The sequence below is a fragment of the Oryctolagus cuniculus genome, chromosome 3, assembly GCF_051225735.1.
Source record: "Oryctolagus cuniculus isolate XC-2025 breed Fujian yellow rabbit chromosome 3, ASM5122573v1, whole genome shotgun sequence".
NCBI lineage: Eukaryota > Metazoa > Chordata > Mammalia > Lagomorpha > Leporidae > Oryctolagus > Oryctolagus cuniculus.
In genome coordinates, this window is record NC_142869.1 from 65,959,453 (window position 1) to 65,973,767 (window position 14,315).

The 14,315-nt window shown below is 37.9% G+C and overlaps 1 protein-coding gene across 21 annotated transcripts in view; it reads left to right on the plus strand.

Moving 5' to 3' along the window:
- The window catches only part of ATF2 (activating transcription factor 2), a 107,549-nt gene that overhangs the window by 37,667 nt on the left and 55,567 nt on the right, over positions 1–14,315 (plus strand). For 12 of the 21 annotated variants that reach the window (XM_070070663.2, XM_070070661.2, XM_051848480.2 and 9 more), the window contains 2 exons: positions 8,714–8,783; positions 13,821–13,917. In XM_070070663.2, coding sequence (XP_069926764.1) covers positions 8,714–8,783; positions 13,821–13,917 — 167 coding nt within the window. The remainder of the gene's footprint in view (positions 1–8,713; positions 8,784–13,820; positions 13,918–14,315) is intronic. The other 9 variants (XM_051848487.3, XM_089328119.1, XM_070070665.2 and 6 more) reach the window with 1 other exon arrangement.

Consider the following 14,315-nt stretch of genomic DNA (forward strand, 5'->3'; position numbering starts at 1 on the left):
CTTTACCTGCTATGCCACAGCGCCAGCCCCAGACAGTCAGTTTTGTGCATGTAGAAAACCTGCTGGGATTTTGTTTGGGATTGTACTTTATCTCTAATAGATGTATTTGGACAGAATTAGCACATTAATATCTAGTCTTTCCAGTCTGTGAACATATTGCATCTTCTGTTTGTTTAGCCATGTTTAATTACATTATACAAATATTTTGTATAATGTTGAGTTTTTTTAATGTGTGACATACGTTTTTCATTAGATTTATTCCTAGTTATTTGGTTTTGCTGTTTTAAATGGAATTGGGCAACTAGAAAGCAAAAGTACTGTGGAATACATGAGCAGAGAAAAGAAATTTTAAAGCAATAAGATGAGTAATTCCATAGTTAAGACTGATTAAGAAAAATAATTAGCAATACTAGGGATTCTTTTTTTTTTTAAGATATTATTTTTTTGAGAGGTAGAGTTACAGACTGTGAGAGGGAGAGACAGAGAGAAAGGTCTTCCTTCTGTTGGTTTGCTCCCCAAATGGCTGCAACGCCGGAGCTGCACTGATCCAAAGCCAGGAGCCAGGAGCTTCTTCCAGATCTCCCACACGGGTGCAGGGGCCCAAGGACTTGAGCCATCTACTGCTTTCCCAGGCCACAGCAGAGAGCTGGATTGTAAGAGGAGCAGCCAGGACTAGAACTGGCGCCCATATGGGATGCTGGTGCTGCAGGCGGAGGATTAACCTACTGCACCACAGTGCCAGCCCCAGAGATTCTTTTTTTAAAGATTTATTTTATTTATTTGAAAGAGAGTTACAGAGAGAGATCAAGCCAGAGAGAGAGAGAGAGAGATGTCTTCCATCTGCTAGCACACTCCACTGATGACCATAATAGCCAGAGCTGAGCTGATCAGAAACTAGGAGCCAGGAATTTCTTACAGGTCTCCCATGAGGATGCAGGGACCCAAGGACTTGGGCCATCTTCCACTGCTTTCCCAGGCCATAGCAGAGAGTCGAATCGGAAGTAGAGTAACCATGACTTGAACAGATGCCCATATGGGATGCCAGCGCTACAAGTTGGGGCTTTAACCCAGTGTGCCACAGTGCCGGCCCCAATACCAGCGATTTAAAAGGGGACATCATCACAGATCTGGAAGATGAAGGATATGAAAGTGTAAATATAATGAATTTGTGGAGGAAAAAAATGGATACAAGAATTTTAACATCCTTTTTTAAAAAAAAAAAAGATACTGAACTCATAACTTAAAAACCTCTTCACAAAGAAAACTGTATCTCAGCTTCCCTAGAAAATTCTTCCAGCATATAAGATTCTTGCAGAGAATCAAAAGGAATGAATAGGGGCTGGCACTGTGGCATAGTGGGTAAAGCCACCACCTGCAGTGCCGGCAGCCCATATAGGCGCCGGTTCTAAGCAGTAGAAGATAGTCCAAGTCTTTGGGCCCCTGCACCCATGTGGGAGAATAAAAGGAAGCTCCTGGCTCCCGGCTTTGGATTGGCACAGCTCTGGCCATTATGGCCATCTGATGAGGGAACCAGTGGATGTAAGACATCTCTCTCTCTCTCTGCTTCTGCCTCTGCCTCTGCCTCTGCCTCTGCCTTTGCCTTCCTGTAACTCTGCCTTTCAAATAAATAAATAAATCTTTTTAAATAAAAAAAAAGAGTGAACATGTTTCAACTCTTTTTTTATTAGGTCATCATAAACTTGATACCTGGCAAGGTTGTTTCTATGAACATAGATGTGAAAATCCTAAGCAAAATATTAGTGAATACGATTTGGAGAAATATATATTCATATCCAAGGGAATTTGTTCCAGTAATTCTGGTTGGCTTACCAGTTGAAAAGTATTGCGTGTGTGGAAGAGGAAACACTTCAAGATGTTGGTGTAGGCAATGACTTCTTGGATAACACTTCCAAAGTACAGGCAACAAAAACAAAAGTAGACAAATGGGACTATATCAAACTCAGAAACTTGTGTACATAAACGAAACAATCAATAGAGTGAAGAGACAACTGGTAGAATGGTCAAACAATATTTGCAAGCCACTTACCTGAGAAAGGATAAATATCCAGAATATATCAGCAATTCAAAAAACTGAACAATTAAAAAAAATCTAGTGTAAAAATGGGCAAAGGACTTCAATAGACAATTCTCCAAAGAAGAAATACAAATGGTTAAGAAATATAGGAAAAATGCTCAATATCACTAACCATCAAGAAAATGAAAATCAAAACCACAGTGAGGGCCGGCGCCGCGGCTCACTAGGCTAATCCTCCACCTAGCGGTGCCGGCACATCGGGTTCTAATCCCGGTCGGGGCACCAGATTCTTTCCCAGTTGCCCCTCTTCCAGGCCAGCTCTCTGCTGTGACCTGGGAGTGCAGTGGAGGATGGCCCAAGTGCTTGGGCCCTGCACCCCATGGGAGACCAGGAGAAGCACCTGGCTCCTGGCTTCGGATCAGTGCGGTGTGCCGGCCGCAGCGTGCCAGCTGTGGCGGCCATTGGAGGGTGAACCAATGGCAAAAGGAAGACCTTTCTCTCTCTCTCTCTCACTGTCCACTCTGCCTGTCAAAAAAAAAACAAAAAACAAAAAAAAAAAAACAGTGAGATACCACATCATCCCTGTCAGATGGCTATTATCCAAAAGACAGAGAAGGAAATGTTGATGAGAATGTGGAGTAAGAAGAACACTTTTACACTGCTCTTGGGAATGTAAATTAGTACAACCACTGTGGAAAACAGTATGGAGAGTTCGTAAAAAAAAACTACACTTGCCATATAATCCAGCAGTCCCACTCCTGGATATATTCCCAAAAGACATGAACACATTTTATCAAGGAAATACCAACACCACCATGTTTATAGCTACATTGTTCACAATAGCCAAAATATGGAATCAACCAAGGTGTTCTTCATAAGATGAAGGGTTAAAGAAAATATCGTATATATGTATGCAAAGTAATATTATTCAACTATAAAAAAAGAATGGAATCCTACCATTTGAATTAAAATGGATCCAACTGGAACACATTAAGTTGAGTAAAATAAACCAGACACAGAAAGGCAAATACCACATGTTCTTCCTTATATGTAGGAGCTGAAATTTAAAAAGAAAAACAATTTTAAAAAATTATCAGTATTGCTGCAAACATAGTTTTGTCAAATTTGGTTTTATATCTTCGTCAAACAAATGATTATACTATTATAGTTTTTTTTTTTTTTTTTTTTTTATTTATTTGAGAGGTAGAGTTACAGACAGATGAGAGAGAGAGAAAGGTCTTCCATCTGCTGGTTCATTCCCCAGATAGCCGCCAACGGCCGGAGCTGAGTCGATCCAAAGCCAGAAGTCTGGAACTTCTTCCTGGTCTCCCATGTGGGTGCAAGGGCCCAAGCACTGGGGCCATCTTCAACTGCTTTCCCAGGCCATAGCGCAGAGCTGGATCTGAAGACGAGCAGCCGGGACTTGAACCAATGCCCCTATGGGATTCTGGCACCACAGGCAGAGACAGCCTACTACGCCACAGTACCAGTCCCAGCTGCTATAGTTTTAATGATCTGTGATGATTTAATATGAGTGAAATTAACATCTTTTCATTTGATCGTTGCTTGTAACTCTTGCCTATATTCCTGTTGAACTGTAATCTTTTTAGTTGAACTCTATTTGGTGGAGCATTAAGCCTCTGATTATAATGTAAGTTTAAAATGTGTTATCTCAAAAATTCAGAAAGAGAAAAAGAGGAAGGAAGCATCATTAGATTCTTGGAATTGTATCTATGAGCTACATTAAATCTGTTTTCTTTATATTAATATCCCAAAAAAATCATTGTGACAACATAATGAAAGAAAAAAATAGTTAATAGATGCAGAAAAAGCATGTGGAAAAGTTTATTTATGATTAAAACTCTCAGTACACTAGAAATAGAAGAAAACTTTGTTAATCTTACAAGAGGTATCTGAAAAACTACAGCACCTGCTTTCCTCCTGAGATTTAGGCTATACCAGCAATTGTCATAATGTAATCCAATGACTCTAAGAGTTCCAGATATCTTTCAGGGGTATGTAAAGTCACAACCATTTTAGTAATAGTACAAAGCTGTTATTTGCCTTTTTTTACTCTTTTTTTTTTTTCTCATGAGCGTACAGTGGACTCATCCAAAGGCTACATGACAGCTGTAGCACAACACATTGAATACAGGAGGCAACTGTGGAAATCCAACTATCTCATTTTATTAAGCCAGAAAGTAACAGAATTGGCATTAGGAAGCAGTGTTGGAAGCATTGTAACTGGGACTCAGTCTTGCACTGCAGTAGAGGATATGAGCTTCTCAAGTGGTAGCTGGACCAGCCGTACCACAATGCCTGCTCATCTCTACTTTTTGATGTGTGGGCCCTCAGATAGGAAAAGTTGAATGTCTGGTCATATCATGATATCTGGATTCTGAAATAGAGTGTCCTTGGAGGTAGATGGCGAGGCAGAGGCTTTGAGACTTCTGACCCTCCCTTGTATCATTTCCACCCTGTTGGTTGAAGTAACTATGCATTCCCAAATTCAAAGCAAGGAGACTGACTCGTCCTCTCAGTGGGGGGAGTTTCAAAGATTCACCAAGATGTTTTTACAGCCATCAGAAGATTGGCACTCTTACCTCATTGAAGTTATACAGAATAATTAAGAATTGTTTACCACTTAAAGCCATAATTGTTGAACAGTCTCAGTTTGATCTGTCAAGATTTCACTTATAATAATCCTTTTATTACTAAAGGGAAAATCTTTTTTGTACTAAGGGAAAAATTAATGACAGTGCTTTACCACCCCCATTTCAAGCCATCTTTGGGGATTTAAAGGTCATAAATATCAGTTACATCATGTGTTTTAGGGTTAGTTCTCCAGAGTGCAAACCTTACAGATTCATGAAGCATTGTTCATTAGAGTCATTTTATATAGCTATTTTTTTCTAAGATGAGTTCTATTATAAATTCTCACAGGTGAATTTTTATTTTGTGAGCAAAAGATACTTACAGAAATACCTCTTAGACCAGTGTTGCTGCTTTTTTTGTTTTTTAATGGCTTGAGGATTTTTTTTGTCTTTGATTTTTCTTCAGTTTGAAAATGATAGATTTAGGTACGGGTTTTATGTGTTTATTCTTTTTGTTTTCTGAGCTTCTAAGATCTATGGTGTGGTATCTTTATTAATTTTGAAACAGTCTTTACTACTTAAAATATTTCTTTGTTCCCTTTCTTTTTTTCTCCTTCTCTCCCATTATACATGTTAAATCTTTTATCACTGTCCTGCAATTCTTAGACATTTTTGTTTGATTTTTCAGTCCTTTTTGTTTGCATTTTAGTTTTAGAAGCTTACTTTGACCTTGGTTCTTTACTCCATTGTAGCCAATATGCTGATCAGTGTACCAGAGGCATTCATTTCTATGACAGTTCTTATTTCTAACATTTTCTTTTTATTCTTCCTGAGAATTTCCTTCTCTTCTTACATCATTCATGTTATCTGCTTTTTCCATTATGATCCATAGCATATTATTCATAGTTACTTTAAATTTCCAGCCCATTAAGTCCCAAATCCCTGCGCTATTTGAATCTAATTCTGTAGCTTTTTATTTTTACTTACCTTTTTTTTTTTTTTTGTCTCTAAACTATGTTTTGCCTTCTTAGTATGCCTTGTAATTTTTTGTTGAAACTGGAGTTAGGCTGTGTTTATTATTTCTTGTAGCTGTGGCTGTCTAAAATACCCTCCAGTAGCCTTGTTTTTATTCCCTGTATTGTCTTTGTGTTTCCCTAGGGAGGTACCTTCTTAAATAAGGTCTGATACAAGCAATCTGACTGATGGGGAGCCTGGGGATAAGGTGTGGGGAGAAAGGAAGCATTCTGTAGTCATTACTTTCAGCTGTTGAGGTGAGCAGGGTTGAGGGGATATTGGAGTTGGTTATTTTTTCCCCAGCTCAGTTAGGCTGTTGTAAAATAATTTGGAGGAATAGTGGTTTGTTAAGGAGAACAGAAATGCTGTATGCTATTTCAAAATGTTTATGTTTTAGCTCCTTTTGCTGGAAGCAAGATTTTTTTTCTCCTGTCTTCATCCTGAGATACTAGTGGCCTGCCTTCTGGGACTGGGCCCCAAGAGTTGTTGTTTTTCTCAAACTAGTCATTACTGAGGCTCTCTCAGTTGGTCTGAATTCAAGTTTAAGTATTCATATTGGTAATGGCTCCGTTGGTAGGCTCCTGCTACTGGTAAATTGTGATTCACAGTGTTTGCCTCTGTTTCCACTTTCTATGACCTCAGTTCTCTGGTGGATCTAAGAAGAGTTGATGTTTTCAATTTGTTTTTTGTTGTTGTTCTGAGATAGGAATCGTAATTTATAGCTCTTATGAATATATAAAGTGTTAATTGTGACTTCCTGGAAACCTTTTGTGTTCTCTTTGATGACTGTGTATTTGTTCAAAACACAAAGCAGTAACTACTATGAACCAGCATAGGTTTCCTAGAAATATCAAAACTCTGACAAAACTTTCAGTATGGTAGGAGGAAACAGTGTAAAAATATTGGCAAAAACTTTGAACTTTGACTCAGAAGATTGGTTTTAATTTTAGCTAGACCACCAACAAAGATTTGGGATTTTAGGATTTAGAAAAAGATTATAGAATTAGAGATTGTGTTAATACAGTCAGGTTTCTGTATCTGTGGGATCCATATCTGGATCCACTCAATTCACATTGAAAACACACTTTAAAAAATGCCATCTGTGCTGAACATGCACAAACTTTTTCTTACTGTTTCTTAGACTATAGGATATAATGTCTATCTACCTGTATGTATAGCATTTATATTTTATTAGTTATTATAAGTAATCTAGAGACAATTTAAAGAACACAAGAGGATTGCATAAGTTATGTTTAGTTACTGTGCCTTTTTTTTTTTTTTTTTTTTAGATTTTTATTTGTTTATTTGAAAGGTAGAGCTACAGAGAGAGGGAGAGAAGAGAAGTCTTCCATTTGCTGGTTCACTCCCCAAATGGCCGCAATGGCCAGAGCTGGGCCTATTAGAAGTCAAGAGCCAGGAGCTTCTTCCGTGTCTCCAATGCAGGTGTAGGGGCCGAAGCATTTGGGCCATCTTCCATTGCTTTCCCGGGGCCATAAGCAGAGAGCTGGATCGGAAGAGGAGCAGCCGGGACATGAGCTGGCACCCATATGGGATGCCGGTGTCACAGGCAGAGACTTAGTTTGCCATGCCACAGTGCTGGCCCCTACTGTGTTATTTTGTATAAGAGATTGGACAGCTTTGGATTTGGGTATCCATAAGAGGTCTTGGAACCAATCTTGTAGACTGAGAAGAAAGATCCTCTGAGGCTGGGATCTGTTTCTCTCATTTTTGTTTTCCCTTTGAGTCCTCTACAGTGCCTCAAACATAGGAAAAGGAGTGAAATTAAGAAAGGATGTAAGAATTTATTTTCAGACATGTGACTATTAATGATTTGGTGGGGTATTTAATGGAAATATGTAGCCAATAAGTGAAAATCTTTTACTAGCACTTAAGACAGCATAGAAATTTTGTCTAAGATTTCCTTAATTATACAATATGATCCTTAAAAGATTACATGGGGGCCGGCGCCGCGGGGCTAATCCTCTGCCTGCGGCGCCGGCACACCGAGTTCTAGTCCCGGTCGGGGCGCCAGATTCTGTCCCGGTTGCCCCTCTTCCAGGCCAGCTCTCTGCTATGGCCCGAGAAGGCAGTGGAGGATGGCCCAAGTGCTTGGGCCCTGCACCCCATGGGAGACCAGGAGAAGCACCTGGCTCCTGGCTTCAGATCAGTGCAATGCACTGGCCGCAGCGCACCAGCCACAGCGGCCATTGGAGGGTGAACCAACGGCAAAAGGAAGACCTTTCTCTCTGTCTCTCTCTCTCTCTGTCCACTCTGCCTGTCAAAAAAAAAAAAAAAAAAAAAATTACATGGTGTCTATTCATTTAATTTTTTGAATGAATGAAATTTATTCATTTTACCATGAGTACTTTCACATCATGAATACTTTTTTCACCATAACTATTTTATACTTATACCCTCAGTACTTTTAAGAAGCTGGATAGAGCAGTGTTCATAATCTCATGTACAAAACCTACATGTTACACCTATTTGTCAGTTCACAATAAGAAATTGTAAGATATGGTTAAAATATAATCGATATAAGCAGAAGTACTTTCTCTCATATTCAAATACAAAAATTAATAAACTTAATGAAAATCAAGTCTTGATTTGTATTTAAAAGTATTCTTTGCGGCCGGCGCCGCGGCTCACTAGGCTAATCCTCCGCCTAGCGGCGCCGGCACACCGGGTTCTAGTCCCGGTCGGGGCGCCGGATTCTGTCCCGGTTGCCCCTCTTCCAGGCCAGCCCTCTGCTGTGGCCCGGGAGTGCAGTGGAGGATGGCCCAGGTGCTTGGGCCCTGCACCCCATGGGAGACCAGGAAAAGCACCTGGCTCCTGGCTCCTGCCATCGGATCAGCGCGGTGCGCCGGCCGCAGCGCGCCGGCCGCGGCAGCCATTGGAGGGTGAACCAACGGCAAAGGAAGACCTTTCTCTCTGTCTCTCTCTCTCACTGTCCACTCTGCCTGTAAAAAAAAAAAAAAATAAAATAAAATAAAAAAAATAAAAGTATTCTTTGCTTAAAAATATGTACTGTAACACAAGTATGTAGCCATATATGTTTGTTTTATTATAGGCAATACAAGGACCTGTGGAATATGAGTGATGACAAACCCTTTCTATGCACTGCCCCTGGATGTGGCCAGGTAATATATAAATTACTTTAAATCATGATGTATATTTCCATTTATTGAAATACTATAGTGTTTTCTTTAGTAATAGAATATAGTATCATTATTTTCTTACAATATTTTGTAAAATTTTAGTGGTAGAATGAAAAAAATCTAAAAAATTTTTGAGGAGAAATTCTTCTTTTTCCCCATTAGCACATCTGAGTTTTAGAAAATAGTCTAATATGGGGAGCCAGAGATATTATATCTTGTCATGGAAAGGTGAAGACACTGGATAAAACTCCAGGATGAATACTGACTGAACTCTTTTTTTTTTTTTTTTTTTAAGATTTATTTATTTATTTGAAGGGCAGAGTTACAGAGAGGCAGAAGTAGAGAGAGAAGTCATCCATGTGCTCATCCACTCCTTAAGTGGCTGCAATGGCCCGAACTGCACTGATCTGATGCTATAAACCAGGTGCTTCTTCTGGGTCCCCCATGCAGGTACAAGGGCCCAAGCACTTGGGCCATCTTCCACTGCTTTCCCAGGCCATAGCAGAGAGTTGGTTTGGAAGTGGAACAGCCGGGACTCAACCAGCACCCGTATGGGATGCTAACACAGCAGGCAGCAGTTTTTCTCACTGTGCCACAGCGCCGGCCCCTACTGACTGAACTCTTAAGAAATGAGCTAATATTTGACAGTATCACTAATGTATTCACATTCTTAAATCTAACATATTTAATACAAATGTATGGAAGCAGTTTCAGAAAGCCATATTTCAGTTTTAAGACAGGCCATTAAATTATTAATCTGCCATTATAATTCTATAAAATAGTTAAAATGTCTATAAAATAACTAGACACTAAGGAAGAGTGAAAGAATTTAACATGTAGTGAAATCACTAAGTATTGGTAAGGCAATGAATCATAAGTAAGCATTAAAGTGCTTTGTTGGTTCTTGTTTATTGGTATTTTAATGAAAATATAATTGATTGAGGCCAGTGCTTTGGCATAGTGGGTTGAACCTCCACCTGAGGCTCCAGCATCCCATATGGGTGTGGGTTCGAGTCCTGGCTGCTCTTCTTTCAATCCAGCTCCCTTCTAGTGGCCTGGGAAGACAGCAGAGGATGACCCAGTTGCTTGAGCCCATGTACCCAGGTAAGAGACCTGGAAGAAGCTCCTGACTCCTGGCTTCAGTTAGGTCCAGCTCTGGCCATTGCAGCCATTTCAGGAGTGAACCAGAGGATGGAAGATTCTGTCTCTCACTCTCTTTGTCTGTAACTCTGACTCTCAAACAAATAAATCTTTTTTTTAAAAGATATAATGATATATAATAGACTGCTTATACTTATGGTATACAATTTAATAAGTTTTAATATATGTGTGTGTGTACTCATAAAACCATCACCACAGTCAAGATAGTGAACACATGCATCATCCCAAAAGTTTCCTCATTTTCATTTGTAATTCCTCTTATCCCTTCTACTCCTGGAAATCACTGATCTGCCTTCTGTCGCTGTATATTTCTTTTTGTATTCCAGAATTTTATCTAAGTAGAGTCATACAGTATGTACATATGTGTGTCTTCTTTCATACCATACAATTTCAGATCCCTCCAAGTTATATGATCAGTAGTTAATTCTCCTTGTTGGAGAATAGTATTTCAATTTTCCACATTTGTGTATCCATTCATGTGTTGGTGGACATTTGACTTAGTTCCAGTTTTTGTCAAAGCTGCTGTGAATGTTCATGTACCAGTCTTTGTATGGATGCATGCTTTCATTTCTCTTAGATTAATTCCTAGGAGTATAATGATGGGATTATATACTGGCTATATGTTTAACCTTTTAGGAAGTTATCAAACTGCTTTCCAAAATGGATATACCACTTTACTTTCTACCAACAACTTATGAGAGGTCTTATGCCCATCCTTGTCAGGATTTTTGGCCCTGTCAGCCTGTTAAATTTTAGCCATTTTCATGTGTGTAGACTGGTATTTCATTGTGGTTTTAATTGTGTTTCTTTGATGGTTAATGAAAAGGTAGGTACTTTTTTAATGTGCTAATTGGCCATTTGGTACTTTAATTTTTGTGAGATATTTTTTCAAATATTTGGCCCATTTTTTAAAAATTGAGTTGTCTTTTGAGTTGTAGGAGTTCTTTTATAGCCTGGATACTAGACCATTCTCAAATATTTTTTAAATCTGTGGTTTACATCTTAATTCTCATAAAAATATTTTTGATGAATAGATATTTCTAATTTTAAGAAGTCTAACATTAATTTTTTCCCTTTTTATGATTGCTGCTTTCTGTGACTTAAATTTTTGTCTACCCTTAGGCCACAAAGATATTTCCCTTTAGTTTTCCTAAAAGCTTGCTTTTTCATTAGGTCTCTGTTTCAGTTTGAATTAATTTTTGTTTATAGTATGAGGGAAGGGTTAAAACTGATTTTTTTTCAATATGTTTTTTCAGATTTTCCAACATGCTTTGTTGAAAAGAATTTACTTTCTTCATTAAATTGCTTTGGCAATTTTAATAAATTGCTTTGCAGTTTTCAAATCTGAGACCTATTCATTCACAAATGTTTATTGATTGTCTCCAGTGACAAAGCTACATTTTGAGGTTCTCTAGTACATAAAATGAGTTTTCCTTTTAGATACTTCTAGTGTGGGATAAAAGATTTGTATATTGAGAACTGTAATACAAAATAAAAAGGCAGTAAATAGTATCACTTAACTGGGCAGGTATGTTCATTCTTGAGTTTTGTATTCAGCAGTTTGTCGAAAGCACCACTACTTACTCCTAAATTTTGGAGGATTCACAATGATAAAAGTGATAGGAAAGTAGCACCTGAGTCGGGGAAGGGATTGGATTGTGGTCTGTGGTGCTCAGTAAATGAGAATGAATGAATGAAGAAGTAAGGGGATAGAACAGTCTCCTTTATTGGTAATACAGATGGGTTCTGAAGAAGGATAGTGATGGTCTTTTTTTGGTATGTGAACTAATATAAAGACCTAGTGATAAAAGATAGCCAATGTAAATCAAAGCTTAACTGACCTTACAGAACAGATTGGAGTGGATTCTGTCATCCCCACCGACTCATCTTTAAGAGTCAACCTTTGCCTTTTATGAAGCTCACTCTTTCAGTCAGCATTTATTGAGTATTTAGTGTATGCTAAATTTGGAGGAACACAGTAGGAGCTGGCCTGCTTGAAAGGATAGGCATGAAAATATCAGTAATACTGTGATGGGTGCTGTAACTAAGGTCTTACACAGAGTGTAATAGAGTACAAAAGAGGGAGTTTTAACTTTATAGACTGGAGGTTAGAGTAAAAAAATACTGCATTCTTTTACATTGTTTAAGGTTTCCTAAAAATTATTGTTAATTGCATGAAAGGATGTGGAATAGGAGTCACAAGAGAAGAAACAAATGTTGATAGTTTTGGTGAACAAAGTTCACATATATACATTTTTAATCTTCCCATTGGTAAGATTATAAACTAAAGAATGAGTTTAGATCTCTTAATTTATCATTTTTAAATTATTGCTTTAAGATAAATAAGCACTCTCTATTTTCATTTATAAATATTGCTTAACAAGGAACATCTTCATAAAGGTTGATGTCCAGACATGGGAGATAACAGTTTATGTGTGTTGTAATCATAGATGCCACCTTTGGCATGCAGGACTTACCCAAATTACAGGTAGAAAGAAAACATGTTAGAGGCTGGTGCTGTGGTATACTGGGTTAAGCTGACTTCTGCAACACCAGTTTGAGTCCTTGCTGTTCCACTTCTTAGCCAGCTCCCTGCTAAAGCACTTGGGAGAGCAGTGGAAGATGACCCAAGTGCTTGGGCCCCTTACACCCATATGTAAGAGACCTGAAAGAAGCTCCTGGCTCCTGGCTATTGCAGCCATTTAGAAAATGAACCAGCACTGGAAGATCTACCTCTGTCTCTCCCTCTCTTTCTATAAACCTGCCTTTCAAATAAATAAATAAATCTTCTTTTTTAAAAAAAGGTTAGATAACTTTAAAAATAATTTTACTGACTGAGCTTCTGCCCCTGCCCCTGGCATCCTGTATGAGTGATAGTTCTGGTCCCTGCTACTCCGCTTCCTATTTAGCTTCCTTTAATGCACCTGGGAGGGTAGGAGAAGATGGATGGCCCAAGTGCTTGAGTCCCTGGCTTCTATGTAGGAGACTGGGATAGTGTTCCTGACTCCTGGTTTCAGCCTGTCTCAGTCCTGGATGGTGTGGCCATTTGGGGAATGAACCAGCAAATGGAAGATCATTCCCTGTCTCTCCCTGTCACTCTACCTTGCAAATAAATAAATCTTTTAAAAATAATAGTTTTATTTTCTTAGAACTGTGATAGAAAAGGCACTCAGACTTTAAGTTAAACATTTTATTTTAAAGTGGACTGCTTTATTTTTGGTTGCTATTCCTTTATTGGATTATAACAGAAATTTTAAGAAATTTTTCATTTAGTAATATGGTAAGTAAGCTTAAGTCTAGGTAAATAGAGTACTTAAAATCATTGTACCATGGAGTATCTATTTCTACTATTATATGACAAAAACTTAATAGTGGTCTGTTTTTAATTTTAATTTTAATTTTTTTCATTTTTAACAGGTTCAATATAATTCAGAAATACAATTCTAAGAATATAATGATATTCTTTCTCTCTCCCTCCTCTCACTCCTTTTCCCTTTCTCTCCTTTTCTCTTCACTTTTGAGATAATGTATATTTAATTTACATTACAATCAAGGGCTTAATGCTAGTGGTGTGTTTTTAGTATCCAAATTAAATTTACATAGTTTCTTTGCCTAAGATTTTATTTTTAAATCAGTTATGTGACCTAATCATATTGTGTATTCTTGGGTAATGGGTTTCTCTATGATTATTTGAAGTCTGGTATGTTTATACTAACAATAATAAATTCTTTTATAGTTTAAAAACTGCTATTTCACTGTTAATGGTGGTTTTACATGTTGTGGAAATGAATTTCCTTATCATTTTAATTATTTGATCAAATTGAAAATCTTAACTGTATCTTAAAATTTTTGCCACAGCGTTTTACCAACGAGGATCATTTGGCTGTCCATAAACATAAACATGAGATGACACTGAAATTTGGTCCAGCACGTAATGACAGTGTCATTGTGGCTGGTTAGTATATGCTTTTATTAATAGCTTATATACATATTTCACCTGGAATGTGCACAATTTTTGTGTATTCTCTGTAAATAATATAATCTGGTGATATTCCAATGACTTCATTTACAATAAATGTTGGCAACATGTATTTTACCCATTACATTTCCATGTTTCCTTCTGACCATTCATTTCACATTTTGTGTGATTTTCAAGTAGAGATTTCAATGTCAGTTTCATGGAAGTTAATTAGAACTCTGGGAACATCATTCATACCATTTACAAAATTTACGTTTTTCTTACAATTGAACTAATATATTTAGTCAACGTTTCTTTTAGCTGTCTTGGCACCTGATTTACAAGGCTGTGTGAAGACAGAAAAGGATGAAGCTCCTCCTGTTGGAGAGCAAGAC